This window comes from Dipodomys merriami, unplaced genomic scaffold, assembly GCF_024711535.1.
Source record: "Dipodomys merriami isolate MVZ:Mamm:240054 unplaced genomic scaffold, mDipMer1.0.p SCAF_34, whole genome shotgun sequence".
NCBI classification, from domain to species: Eukaryota; Metazoa; Chordata; class Mammalia; order Rodentia; family Heteromyidae; genus Dipodomys; species Dipodomys merriami.
In genome coordinates, this window is record NW_027204937.1 from 980,444 (window position 1) to 1,003,310 (window position 22,867).

The window sequence follows — 22,867 nt, forward strand, 5'->3', positions numbered from 1 at the left end:
TTTGATCCTGATAGCTTTTCCTCAAGGTCCAAGCCTAAGCCCCGATCTCAACCAGACCCATGGGCAATGCTATATGGAGAGGGAGACATATTAAACACAAAGGTCCATGTAAACGCAATTCTTCAGCCAATACTTTACTGTGAAACGGAGTTTTACCACATATCTTTACATCATTTTAAATGGGATATTCCTACTCAATATTACTGGAACATTAAAAATTTTCCTCACACACCAAAAGGCAGTTCGTCTTTCTCCCATAAAATATAAAAACAAAGGAGTTTCTCTTGTGGCAATGAGGACAAAGCCACCACTTACCCCTCTCTTGTGTGCTCATGGGACACGAGCTTGGCAGCAGCTCTGTTTCCTTGGTCTCCACACAAGTGTCAATCCACATGCGGGACTCGGATCCACTTGCTGGAGTTTGTCTGCCAACATCTCCCCACCCTCTAGGGGCCAAAGAAAGCTTTCCTTCAGAGCACATGGCCCTCCAGAGTCACACTTTCCCAGCTCTCCAGGCTCCGCTAAGTGCTTTGAGGATGAGATTCTGGTTTCTTGAGGTCCTAAGCACCCAGTGTTGTCAGGATCTAGGCACAGACTTCTAAGGGTCAACATCATCAAGGTCATTTCTTAATTCATTAGTCATCATGGTAAATTCTGATCCCTGAGGCAAAGAACAAGAAATTAAGGTTATTATAGTTAAAATGGAGAGAGAGATTTTGTACACCAGGTCCCCTATCTGTGTTCTATATGTCCACATCTAATCAATTAAATCTTTGTGTCTTAAAAGGTAATGAAAACAGGCCAGTTGTATTCCCTGAGGCGAGGTCTCCCCACCATGCTTCCTGGCATCATGGGGAGCCTGGCAGGCCAGGAGCCCACAATAACTGAGGAGTGACCACCAGGATGGCCCACGTGTACATGGTAAATGGTAATGTTTGCCTGAGCCTCATCTTAGAGTCAGGGTCTGCTTACGAGTCTGAGACCCTGTGCCCCTCCATGGCACTGGTCTCCATTTTCCCTCAAACCCTGTGCTTCCTTTTTAGACATAAAGTGAAGGGAACACAGGACTGAGAGGCAGACTTGGGGTTGGGCCCCAGCTCTGCTACTGAATTTATGGTGTGAGAGCTCCACCTTGTTATCTATGAATGGGTAGAGGGAGATGCCCTGAAGGGCTCTTGGTGAGATGCATGGGCATACCCAGAGCACACTGGCCAGGGGAGGACACTGAGGCTGGCTGAGTGGATTGATGCCCACTTGCCTTCCCTTCTCTTCTCTTCTCTTCTCTTCTCTTCTCTTCTCTTCTCTTCTCTTCTCTTCTCTTCTCTTCTCTTCTCTTCTCTTCTCTTCTCTCCTCTCCTCTCCTCTCCTCTCCTCTCCTCTCCTCTCCTCTCCTCTCCCCCCTCTTCTCCCTTCCCTTCACTTCCCTTCCCATCCCTTCTATTCCCTTCTCTTCTCTTCTCTCCTCTTTCCCCTCCCCTCCTCGCCTGGTCCTCATCCCCCATCCCACTAAGTCAAGCTGTGGGAGGAAGCCACCTATAACCAGTGCCTACCCCAACTTCGGTCACATCCAGATGAAGGTCATGGCCTACAGCAAAGACCGCCACCTGCTGCTGACTCCTGAGCTGAAGTTGGGAGTCAGTGTGGAGGAGAGTGTGGCCCTCATGATGCTCAGAGCTGAATGGAGGCTGCCATGGATGTCCACAGGCGTTTGGACAAGAACAACCAGAAGGAACTCAAACTCAAGAAGGAACTCAAACTCAAGTAGGTGAGTGTGCAAAGGAGGGAAGGCCTGTTGGGGCACTGAGGGTCAGAGGCACTTGGGAGTGAGGAACAGGCAGCAGGGGATGTGAGACATGAAGGCATCAGCAAACACATGAGCAGACTATGTGTCCGAGGAGCCTGGCTGTAAATCCAGCTCTTTGGCTATATCAACTTGGCAATTTTTTACTCTCCAGAGCCTCAGTTTCCCCAATGCAATAGTCATTGCCACTACCCAGCTGTGTTGTGAACCTTGGTGTAATACATTTCTGATGCCTGGCACACAGTAGGTCCTTGCTTTCTCTGGGTGTTTGTCATGAGTGCTGGAGGACAAGGAAGCAGAGGACGTGAGTCCACTGCTGTCAACCTCCCAGTGACCACAGGCCAGGCTGTCCCCCTGCACGCCTGTGTCTGCTTGCTTGTGACTGAGCTCCTGACTCATCCACTTGTTTACTCATTCCACTGTTAGAACCTGGCACAAGCTCCCTTCTAGGCCTGCCTGGGCTCCAAGCTTTGGGAACTTTAGTCTTGTGGAGGCAAACAGAGGAGATAACAGAGGGATTCTTGGGGTGACAAGTGTTGTGAGGGACCATAGAAGGTGGATGGCTGGAGATATGGATGACTGGAGGTGAAGTCTGCACAGTAATCTAACAGCCCTGTTGTGAGCACCTACCACATGCCGGGCATTGTGCAATGTGCTTTGCACATTGTTATCAGCTATGACTCTCAGAAACAGGCTCAGCAGTGCATATACTTATTTCTCCTCACCTTCTGGGGAAGGGAACTGTGTCTTGGAGATGTGAATTTTCTCTCTTCATGCCTTGCAGCTAGTGGCTGTAATCAGGACCCAGGCAATCTGACTCAGGGCTCTTGACCTCCTTGTTTTTTGCCTTTGTAGCCCCCCGGCCTGTCCCTTGGCCCCTGCAGCCTTGGCCTTCAAAGATGACCTAGACATTGACTTCAGAGAAGTCAGCAGAGTTACTTCATCTCCAGCTGATGAAGGATGAGGATGAGCAGCCGTGCCCTGGGCCACAGTGGTCCTAGGCCCACATGGGCTTACTGTACTGCTTCCATGATTTTGCCCTAATCGATGACACCCCACATTGGATGACACAGTCCCAGAGAAGCAGGTTCAGGATGCAGCCTGACTCCAAATCTGGCAGCCATCTCTGAGGACAAAATAGAAGAAGGATGCTCTAGTCCCAGGCCCCTTAGAGCCTGAGGAAGACTTGTACTATGGGCCGCCAGACAGCCTGGAGAACCCCCATTTTGACAAGGAGCGTGTCTCTGAGCCTGACACATGGGGCTAAAGTGATTCTGCTCCCCCATTTCCAGCCTGGTAGCTCAGCTAACCCTAAGTGACCTGACAGAGCCTCAGTTTCCCAATGTGCCAAGTGGGAATGGATGGAGGGTCAAAGGAGACCAGTGATGGTCTGGAGAATGCTGTGAAGTGTAAAGGAATCCATGGGGTGGGGGAGGAGGGAACGTCGATCCTTCAGGGACCATTGCTCTTCCAGTTGTTAGCTTCTTCCTCCACACTCTTGAAGGTCCAATGAGATTTTCTGAGATTTTTCAGCAGCTGAATTCTCAGAAACCCTTTCTATTCTACTTGAAGATGGCCTGTGATGGGACCCCTCTGTGGTGCTATCAGGGCCCTGGTCCCTCATGAAGGCCTCATAGGGTCCCCTCTTAATCCGTTTCAATCCTGTGGTGGGTGGTGTGATCCATCCCACTCAGAGCTGACTGCATTTCCTCCTGGTCCTGTCCCTTCTGGGGTTTCCATGATCCTCTAGTGGGATGCATGACTGAGCTCTGCAGACTCTCGACTTCATTCTTGGACAACCCTGCCCCCCAATCCACACACACACACTCATTCTACAACATTCTATCCTTATTCTGCTGCCCATGCCCTGGCCTAGCTGCCCTTCTCTATCAAGATGTCATTTTTCCAGTAGTTGCAGAGATCACTCTCCAGGCATTTCTGGTATCCCTGTTTCCTCGAAGAAGGGAGTCCTCACTTCTTGAGTTCCCCTGGGGACAGGCCCATTTCTCACTGTGGCTTGCCCCCTGCCTCTTGCCTATGATGCCACCTCAACCTTACTTACCTCAGTCTCCAGAGTTCCAGAGTCCTAGAGTAGGTGGCCCCTGAGCATGTGTAGAACGCACCAGACCCCTCAGACAATGCCATCCCCTTGAGTTCCCAAATTTTATACTCACAGCCCCTTGACTCTCCAGCATTCACCTTTCATTTTTCTTTGGTCTTTTGAAGTGCTTGAATTCAGGGCCTGGGCCCTTTGCCTGAATTTTCTGTTCAATGTAGATCTCTACCACTTTGAACCACAGCTCCACTTGCAGTTCTCTGGTGGTTAATTAGAGATAAAAGTCTCAAAGTCTTTTCTGCATGGGCTGGCTTTGAACCATGATCCTCATACCTCAGCCTCCTGAGTTGCTAGGATTGTAGACACGAGCCACCAGGGCTTCCCTCACATTTTTTCTTCCTTCTTTCCTTTCCCTCCTTCCTTCCTTTCTTTCTTCCTTGCTGTCTTTTTTCCTTCCTCTCTCCTTTCCTCCCTCCCTCCTTCCTCCTTTTTTCCTTTCTTTCCTTCCTTCCTTTCCTCCCTCCCTCCTTCTCTCATCTCTCTCTTTCTTTCTTCCTTCCTTCCTTTCTTTCTATCTTTCTTTCTTTCTTTCTTTCTTTCTTTCTTTCTTTCTTTCTTTCTTTCTTTCCTTCCTTTGTTTTCTTCTCTCTTTCTTTTTGCTTTCTCCTTACTTCCCTCCTTCCTTCTCTCCTTCCTTTCTTCCTTCCTTTTTATTTTTTTGCTGGTAACAAAGATTGAACTCAGAACCTTATGCTCTCACTTGGCTTTTTTTTGGCGGGGGGTGGGTCCGGTTGTGAGTCCTGAAATCTGGGCCTGGGCGCTGTCCCTCAGCTCTTCAGCTCAAGGCTAGTGCACTACTACTTGAGCCACAGTGCCACTTCCGGCTTTTTTCTTTCTTTTTGTTTATGTGGTGCTGAAGAATTGAACCCAGGGCCTCATGCGTGCAAGGCAAGCGCTCTACCACTGAGCCACCTTCCCAGCCCTCACTTGGCTTTTTCATTCATAGCTTCTACTTGAGCCACATCTCCACACCAAATGTTTTCTGGTTAATTGGAAATAAGAGTCACATAGAATTGTCTTTCCGGCAGGCTTTGAACCTTGACCCTCAGATCTCAGCCTTCTGAGTAGTTAGGATTACATTTATGAGCCATCAGAACCTGATTGAATGTTAACATTACTCAATGGCCTGCAGACATCCCAAAGCCAGGCAAGAAGGCTTCAGGACAACATCACAGCTCCCCTGAGACCCTGTATGCCTGGGGTCATGGAGGGGTCAAAGAGGCTGAGCAGCTGGTGCAGGTCTTGCTGTCACTGTCCATGGCCTTCCAGTCCCCCTGCTTCCTGTGGAGCTGGGCAAAGCCCTGGGCAGCCAGCCCTGAGCTGGGCCTGGTGCTGCTGACCCATAGCAGGTCTGCACACTCAGCATTCTGCCCTGGCTGCCTCAGAGTGGAGCCCTTTACCTGGGCTGGGCCTCTGCATGGAGGGTGGGGCCCCAGCAAGGAAGGGAGATGCCCTGTAATATGTCAAAAGGGCCTGTTCCCCCTAGATCACACCCTCCTCTCCCCGGGCCATTTCTACCTCTGCAGTGGCCGTACTCAGCTCTTCTCTGTACTGATGAGACCCAGGGTGGGTGTCCCTGCTTGTACCCAGGTCATGGTGAGGGGAGGTGCAGCCTGTTCCTGTGCTCTGCTGGCCAAGGTGGGGCACCTGTGACCCCATCAGAGAAGGCCCGCACCAAGGCCTGAAATGAAATCCCTGTCAACAGGAAAAGAGTCGCCTTTATTTACCTGCAAATTAACTTCTGTGGAACACCCATGCTCTCAGGGCAGCATGCCTGTAAGGCAGCAGCCACAGCCACAGTGGTATGACAGTGTGATGGTGTGTGGTGTGACAGTGTATGGTATGTCCTCTGATGGTGTATGGGTGGTGATGGTGTGATAGTGTATGGTGTGAAGTGTGACTGTGTATATTGTGATGGTGTAATGTGTGACAGTGTGTGGTATGATGGAGTGTGGTGTGATGGCTTTATGATGTGACTGTGTGGTGTGATGGTAGGATAGTGTGTAGGATTACAGTGTATGCTGTGACCTGTGATGGTGTGAGAATAATGGTATAACTGTGTGATGTAACAGTGTACAGTGTGACAGTGCACTTTGTGACAGTGTAATGGTATGTACTATGACAGTGTATGATATGACAATGTAGTGGCATAGCAGTGTGGTTTGATCGTGTATAGCGTGACTGTATATGATGTAAAGGTGTGATGGTATAAAGGTATGTGATATGATGTGACAATATGCAATGGGATGGTGTAAGGTGTGATGGTATGATGGTTTGGCTGTGGTGGTGTGATGATATGGTGTTATGATGTGATGGTATGGTGGTGTGATTGATTGTATGGTAGTGTGGTGGTATGGTAATGTGATGGTGTGGTGGTGTGATTGTATAGTGGTGTGCTGGTGTGGTGGTGTGATGTATGGTGGTGTGATGGTGTGGTGGTGTGACTGTGTGGTGGTGTGGTGGTGTGGTTGTATGGTGGTGTGATGGTGTGGTGGTGTGATGGTGTGGTGGTGTGATTGTATGGTGGTGTGGTGGTGTGGTTGTATGGTGGTGTGGCAGTGTGATTGTATGATGGTGTGATTAAATGGTGGTGGGATTGTATGGTGATGTGATGGTGTGGTGGTGTGATGGTGTGGTGGTGTGATTGTATGGTGGTGTGGCGGTGTGATTGTATGATGGTGTGATTAAATGGTGGTGTGATTGTATGATGGTGTGATTAAATGGTGTTGGGATTGTATGGTGGTGTGATTGTGTGATGGTGTGGTGGTGTGATGGTGTGGTGGTGTGATTGTATAGTGGTGTGATGGTGTGCTGGTGTGCTGGTGTGGTAGTGTCATGGTTTCATGGTTATGTGTACAGTGTGACAGTATAATGCTATGAGATTATAAAGGTATGTGGTGTGATGTTGTGTGATGCTAGAGTATGCAGTGTGACATTGTATGGTGTGATGGTACAGTGGTGTGCTGTATACACTGTGATGATATATAGTATGACAGTGTGTAGTGTGACAGTATGATAGTAAGATAGTATGACAGTGTGTGGCCTGAGAATGGGTGATGGTATGATGGTATGAATAAAGGAAGGAAGGAAGGAAGGAAGGAAGGAAGGAAGGAAGGAAGGAAGGAAGGAAGGAAGGAAAGAAGGAAGAAAGGAAGGAAGGAAGGAAGGAAAGAAGGAAGGAAGGAAGGAAAAAAATGTGACCCAGGCACTAGTGGTACTAGTAGCAACTCAGGAGGCTGAGACCTGAGATCATGTTTCAAAGCCAGCCTGGGCAAGAAAGTCCATGGGACTCTTATCTCCAATAAACTATTTGGGGAAAAAACAGAAGGGGAGTTTGTGTCTCAACTGGTAGAATGCTAGCCTTGAATAAAAATAAAACTCGGGGACAATGCCCAGGATCAGTGTTCAAGCCCCAGATCCAGCAAAAAAAAAAGAAAGAAGGAAGGAAGGAAGGAAGGAAGGAAGGAAGGAAGGAAGGAAGGAAGGAAGGAAGGAAGGAAGGAAAGAAGGAAAGAAGAAAGGAAGGAAGGAAGGAAGGAAGGAAGGAAGGAAGGAAGGAAGGAAGGAAGGAAGGAAGGAAAGAAGGAAGGAAGGAAGGAAGGAAGGAAGGAAGGAAGGAAGGAAGGAAGGAAGGAAGGAAGGAAGGAAGGAAAAAATGTGACCCAGGCACTAGTGGTACTAGTAGCAACTCAGGAGGCTGAGACATGAGATCATGTTTCAAAGCCAGCCTGGGCAAGAAAGTCCATGGGACTCTTATCTCCAATAAACTATTTGGGGAAAAACAGAAGGGGAGTTTGTGGCTCAAGTGGTAGAATACTAGCCTTGAATAAAAATAAAACTCAGGGACAATGCCCAGGACCAGAGTTCAAGCCCCAGATCCAGCAAAAAAAAAAAAGAAAGAAGGAAGGTAGGAAGGAAGGAAAGAAAGGAAGTAAAGAAGGAAGGAAGGAAGGAAGGAAGGAAGGAAGGAAGGAAGGAAGGAAGGAAGGAAGGAAGGAAGGAAGATGGATTCGTATAAGGTGTCCATGCTATGAAAATCAGACAGGATATATGTGTTGGGTGTGCAGCCTGAAGACAGTGCCCAGCCAGCCCTAATGACCCGCAGTCACCATTATCCTCATCATTGCTGAGCTGAAGCTGTGTGGATCAAACCCAGAGCTGACAAGCTAGCTTGACCTCGGGTCAGCATCCTCACATGAAGTTGCCAAGTGTGGTTTAGTGGATCCCGCTGAGCAGCTGTCATGAGACTCTGCCAGGTAGCCTGAAAATTCCCAGTTCAGTTCCAATCTAGGATGACAGCAAGTGAGGGTCAAATGGCCTGGAAATGGGAAGCCCTGGGGTAGGTAACAGTCCCCACAGCTGAGAGTGTTCCTAGTTATAAGCTACCTGAGCATCCTCCCTGTCACCCAGAGCAGGGCAGCCTGGGATGGAGGGCAAATGGGCAGCAAGGATCACCCCAGCCAGCAGGGCTGGGAAGAGGCAGATTTTATCCACTGTCTGTTCCATCCACTGTTCTAGGAAGTAGAACAGTGAAAAGCCATGCCACAGCACACACACACACACACACACACACACACACACACACACACACACACACACATACATAGATACAGACACACAGACAGACAGACAGACAGACACACACACACACACACACACACAAACACACTGGTTCCAAGGCCTGTCTGTGCTGACTCCACACCCCTCTACATATGTCCCTCATCATCTAGCTGTCACTTTTCCTTAGCACAGAAGCCTCTTTAGTGGCCGTAGGGATCTGAAACCACCCTGTCCACAGCTGCATGGAAGGGAGTGAAGATGGGGGGAGGGGAACACAACCATGTCTAAGTCTTGAGGAAGTGTCCAGAGAAGCCTGCCTGGAAGAAGTGACCTTGCTGTCTGAAAGTAAATTTCGTTTGTGCATTATCACCCCTTCCCTCCTCTCTCACTTTTCCCTCCCATCCCACTCACAAAGTGTATAGTTCATTTCAACATAGTATCTAGTGAGCACCATTGCTACATTGGTTTAGAAACCAGTTCTCTCCTCAAGAGTAGGGGCTACCTGGAAGGAGACCCTATCTACCTTGCTCGCTGATGCCACCTAGTGTCTGTGAGTCGAGCAGTGGTTGTTGTGGTCACTTTACTTTTGGACAGGCTCAGAGGTGAGCAGGAAATGACCCTGGCTCCATCTTCTCCTCACAGGTGCCTGGAAGGAGCTTCTGGGACCAAGAACAGGAGGACAGGAACAGGGAGAGTCCCCACACTGTGTTGAACTTAGAGAAGTTCATACATGAGTGTGAGTATGTATAGCAGAAAGCTAGTCAAGACTCTCTTCTGATTAGAAGCTTCCAGAATCCCCCTACCCTCAGGAAGTGCCTGTATTGTCTTGGTCTGAAATATTAATATTAAATTCGTCCCTGCACGCCCCATCCCAGCATCTCCAAGTGGACCCTGCTGCGCTCTGTGGATGTGCTGCCTGTTACAGCTGGACCACAATGTTGAGCTGCCTCCTCCAGGAAGGCTGCTGGGACGCACTGCCCTCTGACTGGGCTCCCCCCACACCTAACCTGCCTTTCCTGTGTGCTTTACTGCTCTTACCACCATGCTCTTACCACCTCCCTGTGGGCTTTGGTGGGAAGGCTGGAGCAGGTGCTGCCCAGGCTGAGGTGGGCCCTGCCCTGCCTGCCTGTCAGGCTGCAGGCTGCAGGGCCTCACTCTGGCCACTGGGTGTCCTCTGCTGGTTCAGCTGGGCACTGCCACTGCTTCCCACAGAGTCTCCAGAACTTCATGGGGAGAAAGAAGCTCTTAGCCTGTCCCTCTGTCCCTCCTCCCTTCCTCACAGCTCCTCTATGCTCTAGCCCTCCTGGCCCCATGCTAGCAGCCCCTTCCTCAGCACCCTCTCTCCACACACCCTGTCCCATGGCTCTATAGCTCCCTGTCCTGAGCATCTGCTTTCCCCACATCTGCCTGTCTCTAGCACCAGAGGCCATGAAGCATTCCCCCTGATGCTGAGGGCTGCCTCTCCCAGCTCAGTTTCCTCCAAAGTCCTTGACACACATCACATTACCCCTGGGCTACCCTAACCCTGTCTGTGACCACTGTCTCCCGTGGGGAGTCCAGCAGGCCTGGGAGGGCCCTCACCACAGGCCCTGGGGATTCAGTCCTTGCACCTAGGAGGCCTTGCTCAGATGCACTCTCCTCCCATCTGCCCTTGTCTCTCTGGAACCTGTGTCCACTCTGCAGACTTGATGTCACACGCCCTGTTCCCAGAGGAGATTCAAACCTCTCTAGATCTGTATCCCACATTGGCCATCCTACTGTCTTCCTGCTGCACAGCCCTGCCCCTGGGGCCACACTACATTGTCCTCACAACCCATTTCCTCAATTTCCTCCATCAAAGAAGATTTTCCCACTGTTCTGCGTCCAAGCCCAGCTCTTCCTTCCCTGCCCACAATGCACGTCCCCTCCTCTCAGCACTGGTGTCCAGTGACACCATCTCCACACTCTGTGTCTGCCCATCACCTTCACTGCTGTAACCCAGCATGTAGAACAGTGTGGGGGACACAGTTCCATCTCTAACCTAATCAGTCATTACAGGTACCTACCAAGCTCTGGCTAGTTACTGGTCACATGAAGGTGACCCTGACAATTCTCTGAGAGTTAGATGTGCAGGCAGGGAGCTTTTCCTATTTGCCAGCCCTTATTAAACCTGAGGACTCATACACTGAGCCACAGCACCGCCTTAGTATTTTTCCAGCTCCCTTAGCCCAGGGAGAAGCCTGGGGCTTCTGGGGACATGATACAACCTTTACCTCACTGCCCCTTAGGGCTCCCAAGAAACAGTTGGAAAAATCAGATCTGCTTTGCCTCTAGCCTCGTGATGTTGATAAGATATTTCTGGTCCTCAATTTCTCTATCTGTGAAACGGGGAGATGACCCCAGTTCAGTGTACCCCTCAGGCAGGGCTAGATGCTTCAGAAGAGCAGACACGTTCTGACAACCGTGCCAATGAACACGGAAAGGGGGAGTTGCCTGACTGCTGGTCATCCCATGTCAGAACTGCTGAATGTAGACATGTAGACTCCCTCCTGTTCAGCCTGTGGGGTTGTGTGGAGGGGGTGGGCTCTATTAGTATATAATCAGATGGAATTGACCGGGATTCCAGGGTCAATCTGAACCCTAGGTTTCCTGATACTTGGAGGCCCCTGGCTGCAGGCAGCTGCTACTTAGTGAGCCAGACAGCCCAGCTGTCCTGCCCAGCTCTGTGCTTGTTCCTGGCTGGTCCTGGTTCTGGGTGTCAGCACCAAGGTGCAAATCTCTCTTCCTGGCCCATGGGCACCCATGGCTGTGGGTGGCCACAGTGGCCACTGCTGCCCTTGCTGCTGCTGTTGCTGAGCCCCGTGAAGGTCGAAGCCCAAAAGGAGCAGGATGAGTCTGGAGCCCAAGAGCAGCTGGACAGACACAGAGAGGGGCTGGAGCTCGCCCGACCTTGGGAGATCCATGGCTGGCCCAGAACCATCATATACCGGCGCTCTGAGGTGCGGGCAGGTGGGGGTGAGGAGCCATATGGATGCCATTTCTTCTCCAGCTTCAGTGTAAGGGAAGGGCTGGAGTGAAGATCTCTGAGAGCATTTGCTCATTTGCCCACTGGCTTGGTGTGGTCCTGGGACTGAAGGCACCAAAGTGGGGAGTTAGAATGGCCATTGCTCCACAGACTCCTGGCAGTTCACAGCTGAGTCTCAAGACAGGATCTGGGGAATGACCAGGGTGGAGCCTGCTCAATATGCACTCACATGAGTACTGAGGGTCATCCACAGTTTCTTTGGGGATAGATGCCATGTTTGGAAGTGTGTAGATCTGTTGTGGGTGATGTCAGTGGGGCTTTGTGTGTGTTGGGGAGAGGTTTAAGCCTTACTGAGTCAGCTGGCATCTGTAGTCTCACTATGTCCTGGGTCTCTTCGGCTCTAAGTTGATTTGTACACAGGCAAGGGGTTTTTCTTTTGATGTCCTCATGCTCCTTTTCCTCCCTTGGGGCCAGAGTGCCTGGAAGGTGCCCAATACCTACCTGGTAGTGTTCAAGGAATCCCAAAGGCAGCAGATGGAGAGTATTGTCCAGCGCCTGCAGAGCCAGGCTGCCAGCCAGGGCCTCATGTTTGAAGTGCTGCACGTCTTCAAAGACCTCTTTCCTGGCATCCTGATGAAGTCGGACAACTTGGGCCCACGGGACCTGGTGAGCCCCAGCTCAGGCATGCACATGCCTAGGCCTGTGCGCATCCCTTGGTTGACTCACTCAGGGGACAGCAGACACTTACTGAGTAGTGAGGGTCTGTAGCTCAATGATGCCAGTGATGCCAGCCTCCTCAGGCAGCTTCCTTGTTAGCCTGGCCAATTCCCCTATGGTACTTTGTCTATTCACCCTCATTTGAAGCAGGAGGCATCCCCGGGTACACAGGGGAGCTGGGTTCCCAGCTTCTGGGGCACCAGGCCAGTGTCCTTGGGTTGGTGCATTGCAGCCTGGGTGCACAGCTGAGGTGAGAGAAGGGTCAGGTTGGCTCAGGATGATGCATGTGTGAGGCATGCTCCAGGGCAGGGATGGGTCTGAGCACACACACTCTGCCTTCAATTCCTGCTGGTCCCTTCTCCTGCCCCATTGGCTCAGCACCCAGATGCCACCACCAGGGTTCATAGCACTATGCTCTGATGACAGGAAAGATGTGGGAAAAGAGTGGAGTCAAGGAAGGCCAGTGCCGACATCCTGATGTGGACATGGAGTCCAGACCACAAGGACTTCCCCCACTGTCCAGCCTGCCTAGAACTGGCACTGCCTGGCTCCCAGATGAGATGTGGAAGCTGAATCCCTCCCGCCACTCACGTGGGCTCAGCTACCAGTTGTGGGGTCACTGGTCCCAGCTCCCCCCATTCCCAAGCCTACTAGAGGAGTGAGGACCCTTTGTCTTCTGGTCCATGGAGGGGGCCTTTTAGTTCCGGTAGGAACTGGAGGGATCAGATACGCCAAGTGCTGGGTGCTGCTGGCTAAGTGACTCATGAAATTGAGATCCTGTGTCCTTGGTGTCTGCAGGTCCTGAGGCTGAAGCAGGCGAAGTTCATCGAGGAGGATTCCTTTGCGTTTGCACAGAGCCTCCTGTGGAGCTCACATTTGATTTCCCCTCAGTGGAATCCGGTTCGGAGCACCCTGTGGAACATGCAGTGGATTTCTCCTGAGTGGAACCAGTTTCGTAGCTTCAACCACAGCAGTAAGACCACAGCTGCCATGGGCCACCTCTCCTCTCTGTCCTGAGACCTCACCTGACCCATCTTCTCTCTGTTCTCTCCTAACCCCACTCGGAGTGTGCCCCCTCCTGGTGTTCTGTGCACAATACCGGGACATTTGCCTAAGGTCCACAATTCTACTTTTTTTTTCAAATTTGGGGCCTTGAATTCAGAGCCTGGGTATTCTCCCTTAGTTTTTTCTGCTCAAAGATGGTGCTCTACCACTTGAGTCAAAGCTCTACTTCCAGCTTTTGGATGATTAATTAGAGATAAGAACCTCACAGTTTCCTGCCCAGGCTGAGTTTTGAACAGCCACCCTCAGATCCCAGCCTCCTGAGTAGCTAGTATTACAAGCTTGAGCCACAATTGCCTGAATAACCATCTTCTTTTCCTCATCTTCTCTCCAGCAAGCCATACTTGCCTTAAAAAGAAACTGGACTTGACGATGACTTACAGTCTCTGGTCTATATAACTTTCAGTCCTCAAAACAAGAGCAGATCTCCAGAGCTTCCCTCATCTACGTCTCTGTCTCCAGGCCTCCAGGCCACTCAGGAGGGGGCCAGGAAAATATCAGTGTGTTGGGGATAGGGGTGTCTCAGTGAACCTGAGCTGGGGAAGGCAGTAAGGGCACCTGATTGGGAGAGGATCAGAGGTTCTGGCTGGACCCTGTAGTTTTGGACGAGCCTGTGCAGATCTGGGTTTGGTTTGGTGCTGGGCCTCATGTCTGGGGGTGAGCCCAAAGCCTTCTCCTTATCCACGGATCTCAGGGTCTGAGGAGCCACCTCCCTTTCTAGGCCTTTTCCTTAGCTGTGAACAGGCTGTGATCAGCCTTGTCCTAGCCACTGTTTAGAGGCTAAGGGGAAGCTGAGGCAGTGTCTTCAGGACTGGAAGGTGGGTGATGGTGGCGGGCTGTCATTTGGTTCTGCCCCAGCTTCCCACCTTTGTGTGGTTTCTTGCTTTCTCCTTTTACCATTCTTTTTTTTCTATTTCTCTTTCTCTTCATTGACATATTCTATTTATTTGATAAGTGGTATTGGTCTTGAACTCAGGGCTACCCATGTGCTCAGCTTACTTTTCAACCTGGCACACTGCCATTTGAGCCACATCTCCAGCCTGGCATTTTACTAGTAAATTGGAGATGGAATCTAGAAGACTTTGCTGCCTAGGTTGGCTTTGAACCGTTAATGCTCTACATCTCTCCTTTCTGAGTAGCAAGATATGTTCTGTTTTCTCCTTTAGAGTCTTGGGCTTTGCACTCAGGGCCTCATGCTTGCTAGGCAGGTTCTCTACCACTGAAACATGTATACATTAGTTACTGTTTAGATAAGTTCTCATATTTATGCCAGAACCTGGACCACAATCCTCCTTGTTATGGTTACTGAGTAGCTGGGATGACAAGCTTGTGCTACTGCACCCAGCTTTGGTTGAGGTGTGGTCTTGTGAACATTTTGCCTGGGCTGGCTTTGATCTACCCATTCTCTGACTCACAAATAACAAGGATTACAGAAGTGAGACTCGCTGCCTAGCCTTCCTCTTCATTCTTGTGTGAGGCCACTCTGCACTGGATTTAGTGTTAATTGTTCATCCTGCATGAGCTCACGTAGAAAGACCTCTTTTTCAGATAAGGTCTGGTGGTGGTGCTGTCATTTGAATCCAGGACCTCACATTTGCTAGGTTACTACTTAAGTCACACCTCTAGCCAGATAGATAGGTCTAAAAGGACATGGTGTGTCTTTTCTATGGTACTAGTGACTAGCTCTCCTGAAGTTTTGGAGTAGACACAGTCCATTTCCTGCTCCTTGGAGATGCCCATGATGTTCTTGTCCCTTCCTGGATGAATGGAGACAGGGCTAGGGAGCCCCTTCTAGAATCTTTTCAAGGGTTTGGCTGGAGGAGACCCTTTAGGAGTTGTTGGACTGCGACAGGGTAAAGCATGTCCCGTATGGATGGGGATAAAGAAGGCTGGGCCGGCCCTGCACTGTCCCTTCACTCATAGAGGCCACACAGCACAGCTGTTTGTTATCCTCAAACCGAAACCTTGTAAAAGAAAGGCAATAGCAGGAGATGGGCAGAACTTGGGGTGAGGAAGCCACAAGCCAAGAAATGCCAGCAGCCACCAGAAGGAGGTGCACAAGGCGAGTGAAACTTCTTATCCAGAATCTTCAGGGGGAGTGCAGCATGATCTCTTGATCTTGAATTTCTGATCGCCAGAACTGCAGTTCTGCTTGGGCAACAATAGAAAGTGTGCTGCTGTAATTCTGCTGCAAGAGAATGAGTAGTAGGAGCAGGTCCCTGAGGGCTCCTGGGCTGCTCCCAGCCAATGACAGAGCTCAAGGTGGTGCTGGGCCATTTGAGTTGATAACAAGACCCAGTAACAGGCAGCATGCGATTGGGGAGTTTCCTGACTCTCTCACATTGGCCATCTACATGGCTTAGGACAGCTCCCTGTCTCTAAGTCTCACTGCCCTTGTCAGTAAAATATTCCCACTAGGAGTGGCTTGGGAGGATTTTTAGATGAAAGACTGCACAATTGAGAAGCAGAATATGCCAACATTGATACATGTGACCCACATATAACATGACACTCTTGGTTCTCCCTTTTCTCTTCTTGCACAAATGTCATTGTGGGAAGACAAGGACAACCCTTTGGAGGTGTATCTCTTGGGCACTAGCATCCAGCCTAATCACATGGAAATTAAGGGCAGGATCAACATCTCTAACTTTGAGAGAGTGCCTGAGGAGGAGTGGCAGAGCACCAGTGCGCCCAGGACACAGGTGAGCCATCCTTTCCCCAGCCCATCCCAAAGGAAGATGAGGACCACCAGACCTGGAACACCATGGCCACCCTCCCCAGCCATCACCGTCCACCCCCAGTCCTCAGCTGTAGGCAAGGGAGGGCGGGCATTGCCAGTTCATCCGGGGTCTTTGGGAAATCATGGGGGGGTCTTTCTCATCTGGTCCTTGTGTTGGTGGAGCAGGAGGGCAATTGTGAAGGCCATGGCACCCACCTGGCAGCCCTGGTCAATGGCCAGAATGTTGGCGTGGCCAAGGACATCAACATACACAGCCTGCGTGTGCTCAACTGCCAAGGGAAGGGCACGGTCAGCGGCATCCTCATGGGTGAGTGGCAGACCCCTGCAACCTCTTTGCCAGATGCATTGACCTATGTTGGGTTCAATAATGAACATCACTGTTGATTTGGAGGGAAGGAGCTGGGGGGGGCAACAAGCCCCTCTCCAGGCAGTCATCTTGTTCTCAGTCATCTATGTTCTCTCAGGCTTGGAGTTTCTTTGGAAAAAGCTGGTCTCCAATCCCTCCAAGCGCATGGTAGTGCTGCTGCCCCTGGCGAGTGGGTACAGGCAGAGCATCAACGATGCCTGCAAGCGCCTGGCAAGGGCTGGAGCAGTGCTGGTGGCCGCTGCGGGCAACTTTCAGAGCAATGCCTGTGCCTACTCTCCAGCGTCGTCTCCTGAGGTAGGTGCCAGCAGGGCTTCCTGCTCACGTCCTGCCTTGCAGGTTGTCAGAGGCCCAGCATCCCCAAACCCCAGTGTGAAAAGGGGTTTGCTAGCCCTGCCTCACCTTCAAAGGCCCTGCCACATTACCCCCTCCATCACATTCTCCCTCTGCGCCATCCTTCTCCTGCTGATTGACATTTGTAGAGCCACTGCTTTGTGTGGGGCTTGTGTGGGCCTGGCAGTATTGGGGTAGGACAGGTGTCCCATCTCCAGGTCTTCTGGGCCCTGGAAGGAAGGGAAGGTACAGAGGCAAATGGGCAGTGCTGCCCTCCCCTTTCCCTCTCCCTCCTTGCCCTGCACAAACCTTCAGACTATAGCTCCTGCGGTTTTTCCAGAGATGCTGAACTTACAACCGCCTGCATCCAGCCTGGCTCACTGTGGGTTGCCTCACAGCACTCTGGCTTCTTGATAACAACATTGTCAATTTAGTGTTTTTCTCCCATTAAGTAAAATTTGTGGCTGCATCCTGTAGAAGCCCTAGGGCAGGCTAGGTTATCAGCTGTGCCCAGGAGCCAGATTTTCCTCTGGAGAAGACACTTACATGGGAGTCAAACAGGAAGTATAGGAGTTGATCAGTCTCTTTCATGCAGCCTTTCCCTCAACTCTTTCTCATGTTCCAGGTCATCACTGTTGGAGCTGTTGATTCTCAGATCCAGCCACTCAGCCAGGGTCCTCTGGGGACTAACTATGGATCCTGTGTGGACATCTTTGCTCCTGGGAAAAGCATTGTCAGTGCCTCCAAAGACTGTAATGCTTGCTATGTAACGCAGAGTGGAACTTCGCAGGCGGCTGCCCATGTGGCTGGTGAGTCACCGTGCCACTGCCTGGGCCACCAGGATTCCAGCGGCCCCTTTTGCCAGATCCTCCATATGCCTGGCTATGAGCAAGAGAACCCAATGGGCAGACCTGATGGTTATGGTGCCATTTTGCATCACTAGAATCTGGGGAATAAGTTGGTGTTCACCTGGTGAACACAATGGCCAATACCAAGGCCTAGATGTAGGAGAACAAGATGTCTTACTTTCTATCTTTCACTAAGCAAGGGATTGCAGGTGACTTCATTTTGGGAAGAGCACATGATATGGGCATGTGTGTGCATTTGTTTCCTAAAAGGAGTTCCCAGCTAGGATGGAAGGCCAGGCCATCACCTTGTCTGATTTTTCCTTCCTCCATCAGGCATTGCAGCCCTGATGCTCACTGCCCACCCAAACCTCACTGTGGCTGAGCTGAGGCAGAGGCTGATCCACTACTCTATCAGAAATGCTATCAATGACACCTGGTTCCCAGAGGCGGAGCGATTCAAGACCCCCAACCTGTTGGCTGCACTGCCCCCCAGCACCCAGGAAACAGGTGAGCAGGGCAGGTGGTTAGGCAGAGGCCAGCCTGGGTGTGAGAGGCCCGTGTGGAGGTGACAATCCCCTACCTGGTCTACAGAAGGACTGTCCTCCTCAGATAGGACTCCAGGCTCAGGGTAATAATTGCAACACTGAAGTTTTAACTAAAAGTTTCATGTGATATGGAAACTCCTCTCCCTTATGTACGACTGAATCTTTCTCTGGAGTCTCTGGGTGTCCTGTGCCCCCAGAGCCTCATTACTCATGGCCTTGTTGCAGGTGAACAGCTGTTCTGCAGGACTGTGTGGTCAGCACCCTGGAACATCACACTGGCAGACCCTGCAGTGGCTGAGTGTGACCCGGAGGAGGAGCTGCTGGGCTGCTCCAGTTTTGCCCAGAGTGGGAAGCGGCAGGGCGAGCGTGTGAGGGTGAGCTGCACACTCTATGTGCCCAGTCCTCTGTCCTCTGGATTCCAATCCCTGTCTCGACTTCAAAGGCCTGGGCAGGGCCAGGTGCTCCTGGGGGACTCAGGACAGACAGCACCCTCATGGGCACAGGAGGGAAAGGACAGCGGTGGCTTCGGCTCTCTGCCTTGCCTAAAGCCATCTCTATGCTGGGTGTTTTTGTCTCATGCCTGTTGTTCTAATGTCTGAGGAGGCTTAGCTCTGAGGATCGTGGTTCAAAAGCCAGCCCAGTCAGGAAATGTCATGTGGTTCTTATCTCCATGTAAGCATGAAGGGGAGTTGCAGCTCTGCTGGTAGAGTGCCAGGCTTGAATGATAAAGCTGAGGGACAGCACCTAGGCCTTGAGTTCAAGTCCCAGTACTGACACACCCTTTCCTTCTCCCTGCCAACCAAGAGAATCCACAGTCATGACCCTCAGGTTGGGATGACAGAGGCTCTGTGAGTTGAGAATTTCAAAGTTGATGAAGCAGCTGATGAGGTTCCCATAGCCTGGGTGGCCCTGTGAAGGGAAGAGTGCTTACAGGATATGGTACCTGAGCATTTCTGTGCAGAAATCAATGTTAGGGAGGTTCCTTAGGAAAGGCCCTATGGGTCAGGGGGCTCGTAGGCCCTGTGCTGCTGTATCAGGTACCCTTATCTCCAGTTACAAGGCATTGTCAGTGTTGGGAAGATTCAGCTGAGCTGCACATGGCAGGACTGACTGCATGGCAGCAAGCAGTGCTGAGGACTCAGGAGTCAGAACTTGCAGATTGGGTCCCTCTCAGACCAGGTTCCCCACTCCCTAGACCTCTTCACAACAAGTTCCCATTTCTCTCTTGGACTCTCAGATCCTAGGAAACAGACGCGTTTGCCTGGCATTTGGAGATAGCCAGGTTTCTGCGGTGGCCAGATGCTGCCTTCTCCCCCGAGCCAACTGCAGGGTCTACACAGCTGCTCCAGCCTTGGTGGGGCTGAAGACCTACACCCACTGCCGGGATCCTGACCAAGTCCTCACAGGTAGGGGCTGGTCCCGCCAGGGTGAGGAAGATGACCTACCTCCTGCTGCTCAGAAGACATGGCCCACACACTTGGTCCCCATGAGTGTGAGCAGATGATATGGGAGTCTCAGGACCCATAGCCAAATAGGATGTGCAACTTGTATGCCACATGGCCTTGGGCAAGTGGCTTCATCTCTCTCTTCCTCTCCTGCCTCTTTTGTGGTGATAAGAAGCGTGACAAATGACCTCTAGCTTGGGCACTGGGAGCTGTTTAGCCTCTGTGTGGGTAGGGTGCCCTAGTTCAGGCCTGTCAGAGTGGGGCACAGCTCAGGTTGATCCAATCAGTAGCTAGCAAGTTCCTTCTCAGCCCTGTGCCTTAGTTTTCCCTCATTGTGAAGGCTCAGCTCTAATCCTGGACAGGTGTATTCTGGTGGCCACTGTCACTGAACATCACTCTGAAGTCCTTTCTCTGAGCTAGGGACTTTCTTTTTTTGGGAGGGGTGTCCAGGTGGGGGCCTGAACTCTGGGCCTGGACGCTGTCCCTCAGCTCTTCAGCTCAAGGTTAGCACTCTACCACTATAGCCACAGGACCACTTTTGGCTTTTTTTCTGCTTCTGTGGTTCTGAGGAATCGAACCCAGGACCTCAGGCATGCAAGGCAAGTGCTCTACCACTGAGCCACCTTACCAGCCCTGGGCTAGGAACTTTCTATAACAAACCTGCCCAGGAAAGTGGCTGGAAATCATGGATGAGGGCTGCCTTAGGAGCTAGGGACTGTTTTTCTTGGTCTGGAGCCATTCTTAGAAGGAGATTGATGCCAGCGGTAAGGTTTAGGGGACAGTGGGAATTATCTTGAATCACTAGGTCAGGAGCTGACCTTGGCCAGGTAAGTACTGGAATTTCTGGAATAGTAAGGGTTAGGTGGGGTTAGAAGTTGGCTGGATTATCAGCAGTCAGATGAGCCCAGTGGCTGGAGCCTTGTCTGGGACAAGAGCTCTATGTGGCTGCTGGCCTGGCAGGAAGCCTGGCCTGTGGCAAAGCTGGCAGAGCCACAGGCACTGACTGTGTAGCTCATGCCAAGTCCCATTTGCAGGTCAAGCTGCCGAGTGTCTTTCCTAAAGCCACAGAGCTGGGAGAAGGGCTGTGTTCCTCATTACCAGAACCCTAATGTTGCAGATCCTGGGTCCTGCATGGGCAGTACTGGGACTTCCCATGCATGTTTCTGCTTTAGCTAAGCAGTATCTCTGTGAGTTGCTGCTATTGCTCTAGCTGTTTTACAAATAGGGAAACTGAGACTTGATGAAGTTCAGCAAAGTGCCCACAATTTTACAGCCAGGTGCACCTGATTCCCTAGCCCACAGACCCAGGCTTATGCTGGACTGCTCTTGGTGATGATGGATGAGGAAAGGACTTGAGGTGGGAGGGGTTTGGGTAAGCAGTGGTTGATCATCTCAGGCCTGGGAACCATGCCCTATGGCTCCACTTCTTTGGTGGAGAGGAGATCATGGAAACTATGGAACAGAGCGGTTGAGCTTCTCTCCCAAAGTTCTACAAGTCAGATCACCTGCAGAGCTATACTGGAAGTCCTCCTGCTCAGCCCAATGTCTCTTCCACTCAGAGCTGCTCCTGGGTTTCCTTGGCTTTAAACCTTACAGTGAAAGGGATGTGGTAAGAGAACAATGATAGTCTTCCACATTAAGTGTGTTAGCTGTCCCTCCTCTGCCCCAGGATGCAGCTCCCACTGGGGGATAGATGACCCTGGTGTCTACCAGCGTACTTCAAGGCAGCAAGGTCATCAGCCCAGAAAGTGCCTGGGGCACAAGAAGGCCAGTGTCCATGCTTCCTGCTGCCATGCTCCAGGCCTGCAGTGTACAACGAAGAAGTACAGGCGTTTCAGTCTATTGGAGAAGGTGAAGGGTTGGGATTGTGGGAGGTAAGGGGGGGAGGTGGAGATGGCTGGGGCCTGCAGTGCCCAGGGGAGGACCTGAGCACCTGTGCTGTCATGTGCAGTGTGTGTGTGTGCGTGTGCTTGTGCATGTGTTTGTATGAGTGTCAGTGTAAGCGTGATGGACTTGCTTTTGTTTCTGGCCAGATTAGTAAGATTTGCTCTCCAATGCCCTGTCCCCCTTTAAGGATAGCACAAATAAATATGGCATAAGGAAATGAATTGCTGAGACTGGACACAGTAATATAATGCTGTACCTGTTTCACCTGTTTCTGAGAAGGAACAAATAGGAGTTCAGTTTGAGGCCCACCTGAGAAAAAAATAAATAAAAATTAAAAAGAGATCCCATCTCAAAAATAACTAAAGCAAAAGCAGCCAAAGTGGTGACTAAAGTGGTAGACAACCTGCTTGGCTGGCACTCATGAGTTCAAACCCTAGTACTGCTTTATTTTTAAAGCACCTGTATTCATAACGATTCTGGAGACTGAGATCTGAGGACTGGGGTACAAATCCAAGCTTGGCAAGAGAGATTATGAAACTTATGAAACTTATGCCCCCAAAAACAGATCTGGAGCTGGGTTCAGCTCTGGAGTTTAAATGCCAGGATTGGTGTGCACGCACAACAAAAAAAACAAAAAACAAAAAACAAAAGAAGCACAAAAAAACCAAAGCATCACTTCTGCATTTCACAAACCTACTGGGAGTTGTTCAAGGCTGGAATGCCTGAGCAACCATGGAAGGTTGGAGGAAGAAGGCAGATCTGTGAAGGGAGGGCAGGTCACACTTGGACTCTTGGAGTCTGAGAGCTAGCCTCTAGAGGCCATGGCAGGAGGAGTTTGGGACCTGAGGGTGGTGGCTCTGGTCTGGGATGAGCTGCAACAAGGAGTGGAGGGCTGTTGCAAGGTCTTGTGGAGCTGCTGGGGGTATGGAGTTGCCATCACTGGGTGGGGAAGGCTGTGGGAGGTGTGGCTTGTAGGGAAGTGGGAAGTGGGAGGGGCTTTGATTTGTTGAGATGTCTGTCTGGGCCCCAGTGTCCTGGTAGGCTGGGGTTGAAGCATCCTGAGGGAGTGGTGGGCAGTGTTGGACACAGCCCCTTCGGGGTGTGAGGGGCAGAACCAAGCCAGGTGTTCACAGTTTGGTCCCCACTGAGGGTTGCTAGGAGGGACAGTGTAGCAGATGGCTTAGCAACCTGACTGTGCATGCTGGTCCTAGGCTTAGTTGTCCTGTCTGGACTCTGGCAGGTCACCGTGAGCTGTGATGAAGGCTGGACCCTGACCAGCTGCAGTGCCCATCCAGAGACTTCAGTGACCCTGGGAGCTTTCCCTGTGGACAACACCTGTGTGGTGAAGCACCCGAATACTAATGAAACAAGAAGGACCAGTGAGGAGCTTGTAATAGTCACCGCCATCTGCTGCCGCATCCAGCTCTCAGGCCAGCAATAGAGTG

At 51.1% G+C, this 22,867-nt stretch overlaps 1 protein-coding gene across 1 annotated transcript; it reads left to right on the plus strand.

The window, feature by feature from the left end:
• The first annotated feature begins 1,690 nt into the window (after positions 1-1,690).
• LOC138803515 (proprotein convertase subtilisin/kexin type 9-like) lies at positions 1,691-22,863 on the plus strand. The gene is made up of 15 exons (XM_069987625.1): positions 1,691-1,761; positions 2,657-2,726; positions 11,279-11,512; positions 11,956-12,147; positions 12,997-13,088; positions 15,273-15,322; positions 15,835-15,962; positions 16,169-16,307; positions 16,465-16,661; positions 17,323-17,506; positions 17,879-18,052; positions 18,316-18,464; positions 19,328-19,496; positions 21,205-21,386; positions 22,663-22,863. Exons 1-15 carry the CDS (start codon positions 1,691-1,693, stop codon positions 22,861-22,863), a joined length of 2,232 nt encoding a protein of 743 aa, XP_069843726.1.
• The last annotated feature ends 4 nt before the right edge of the window (positions 22,864-22,867 follow it).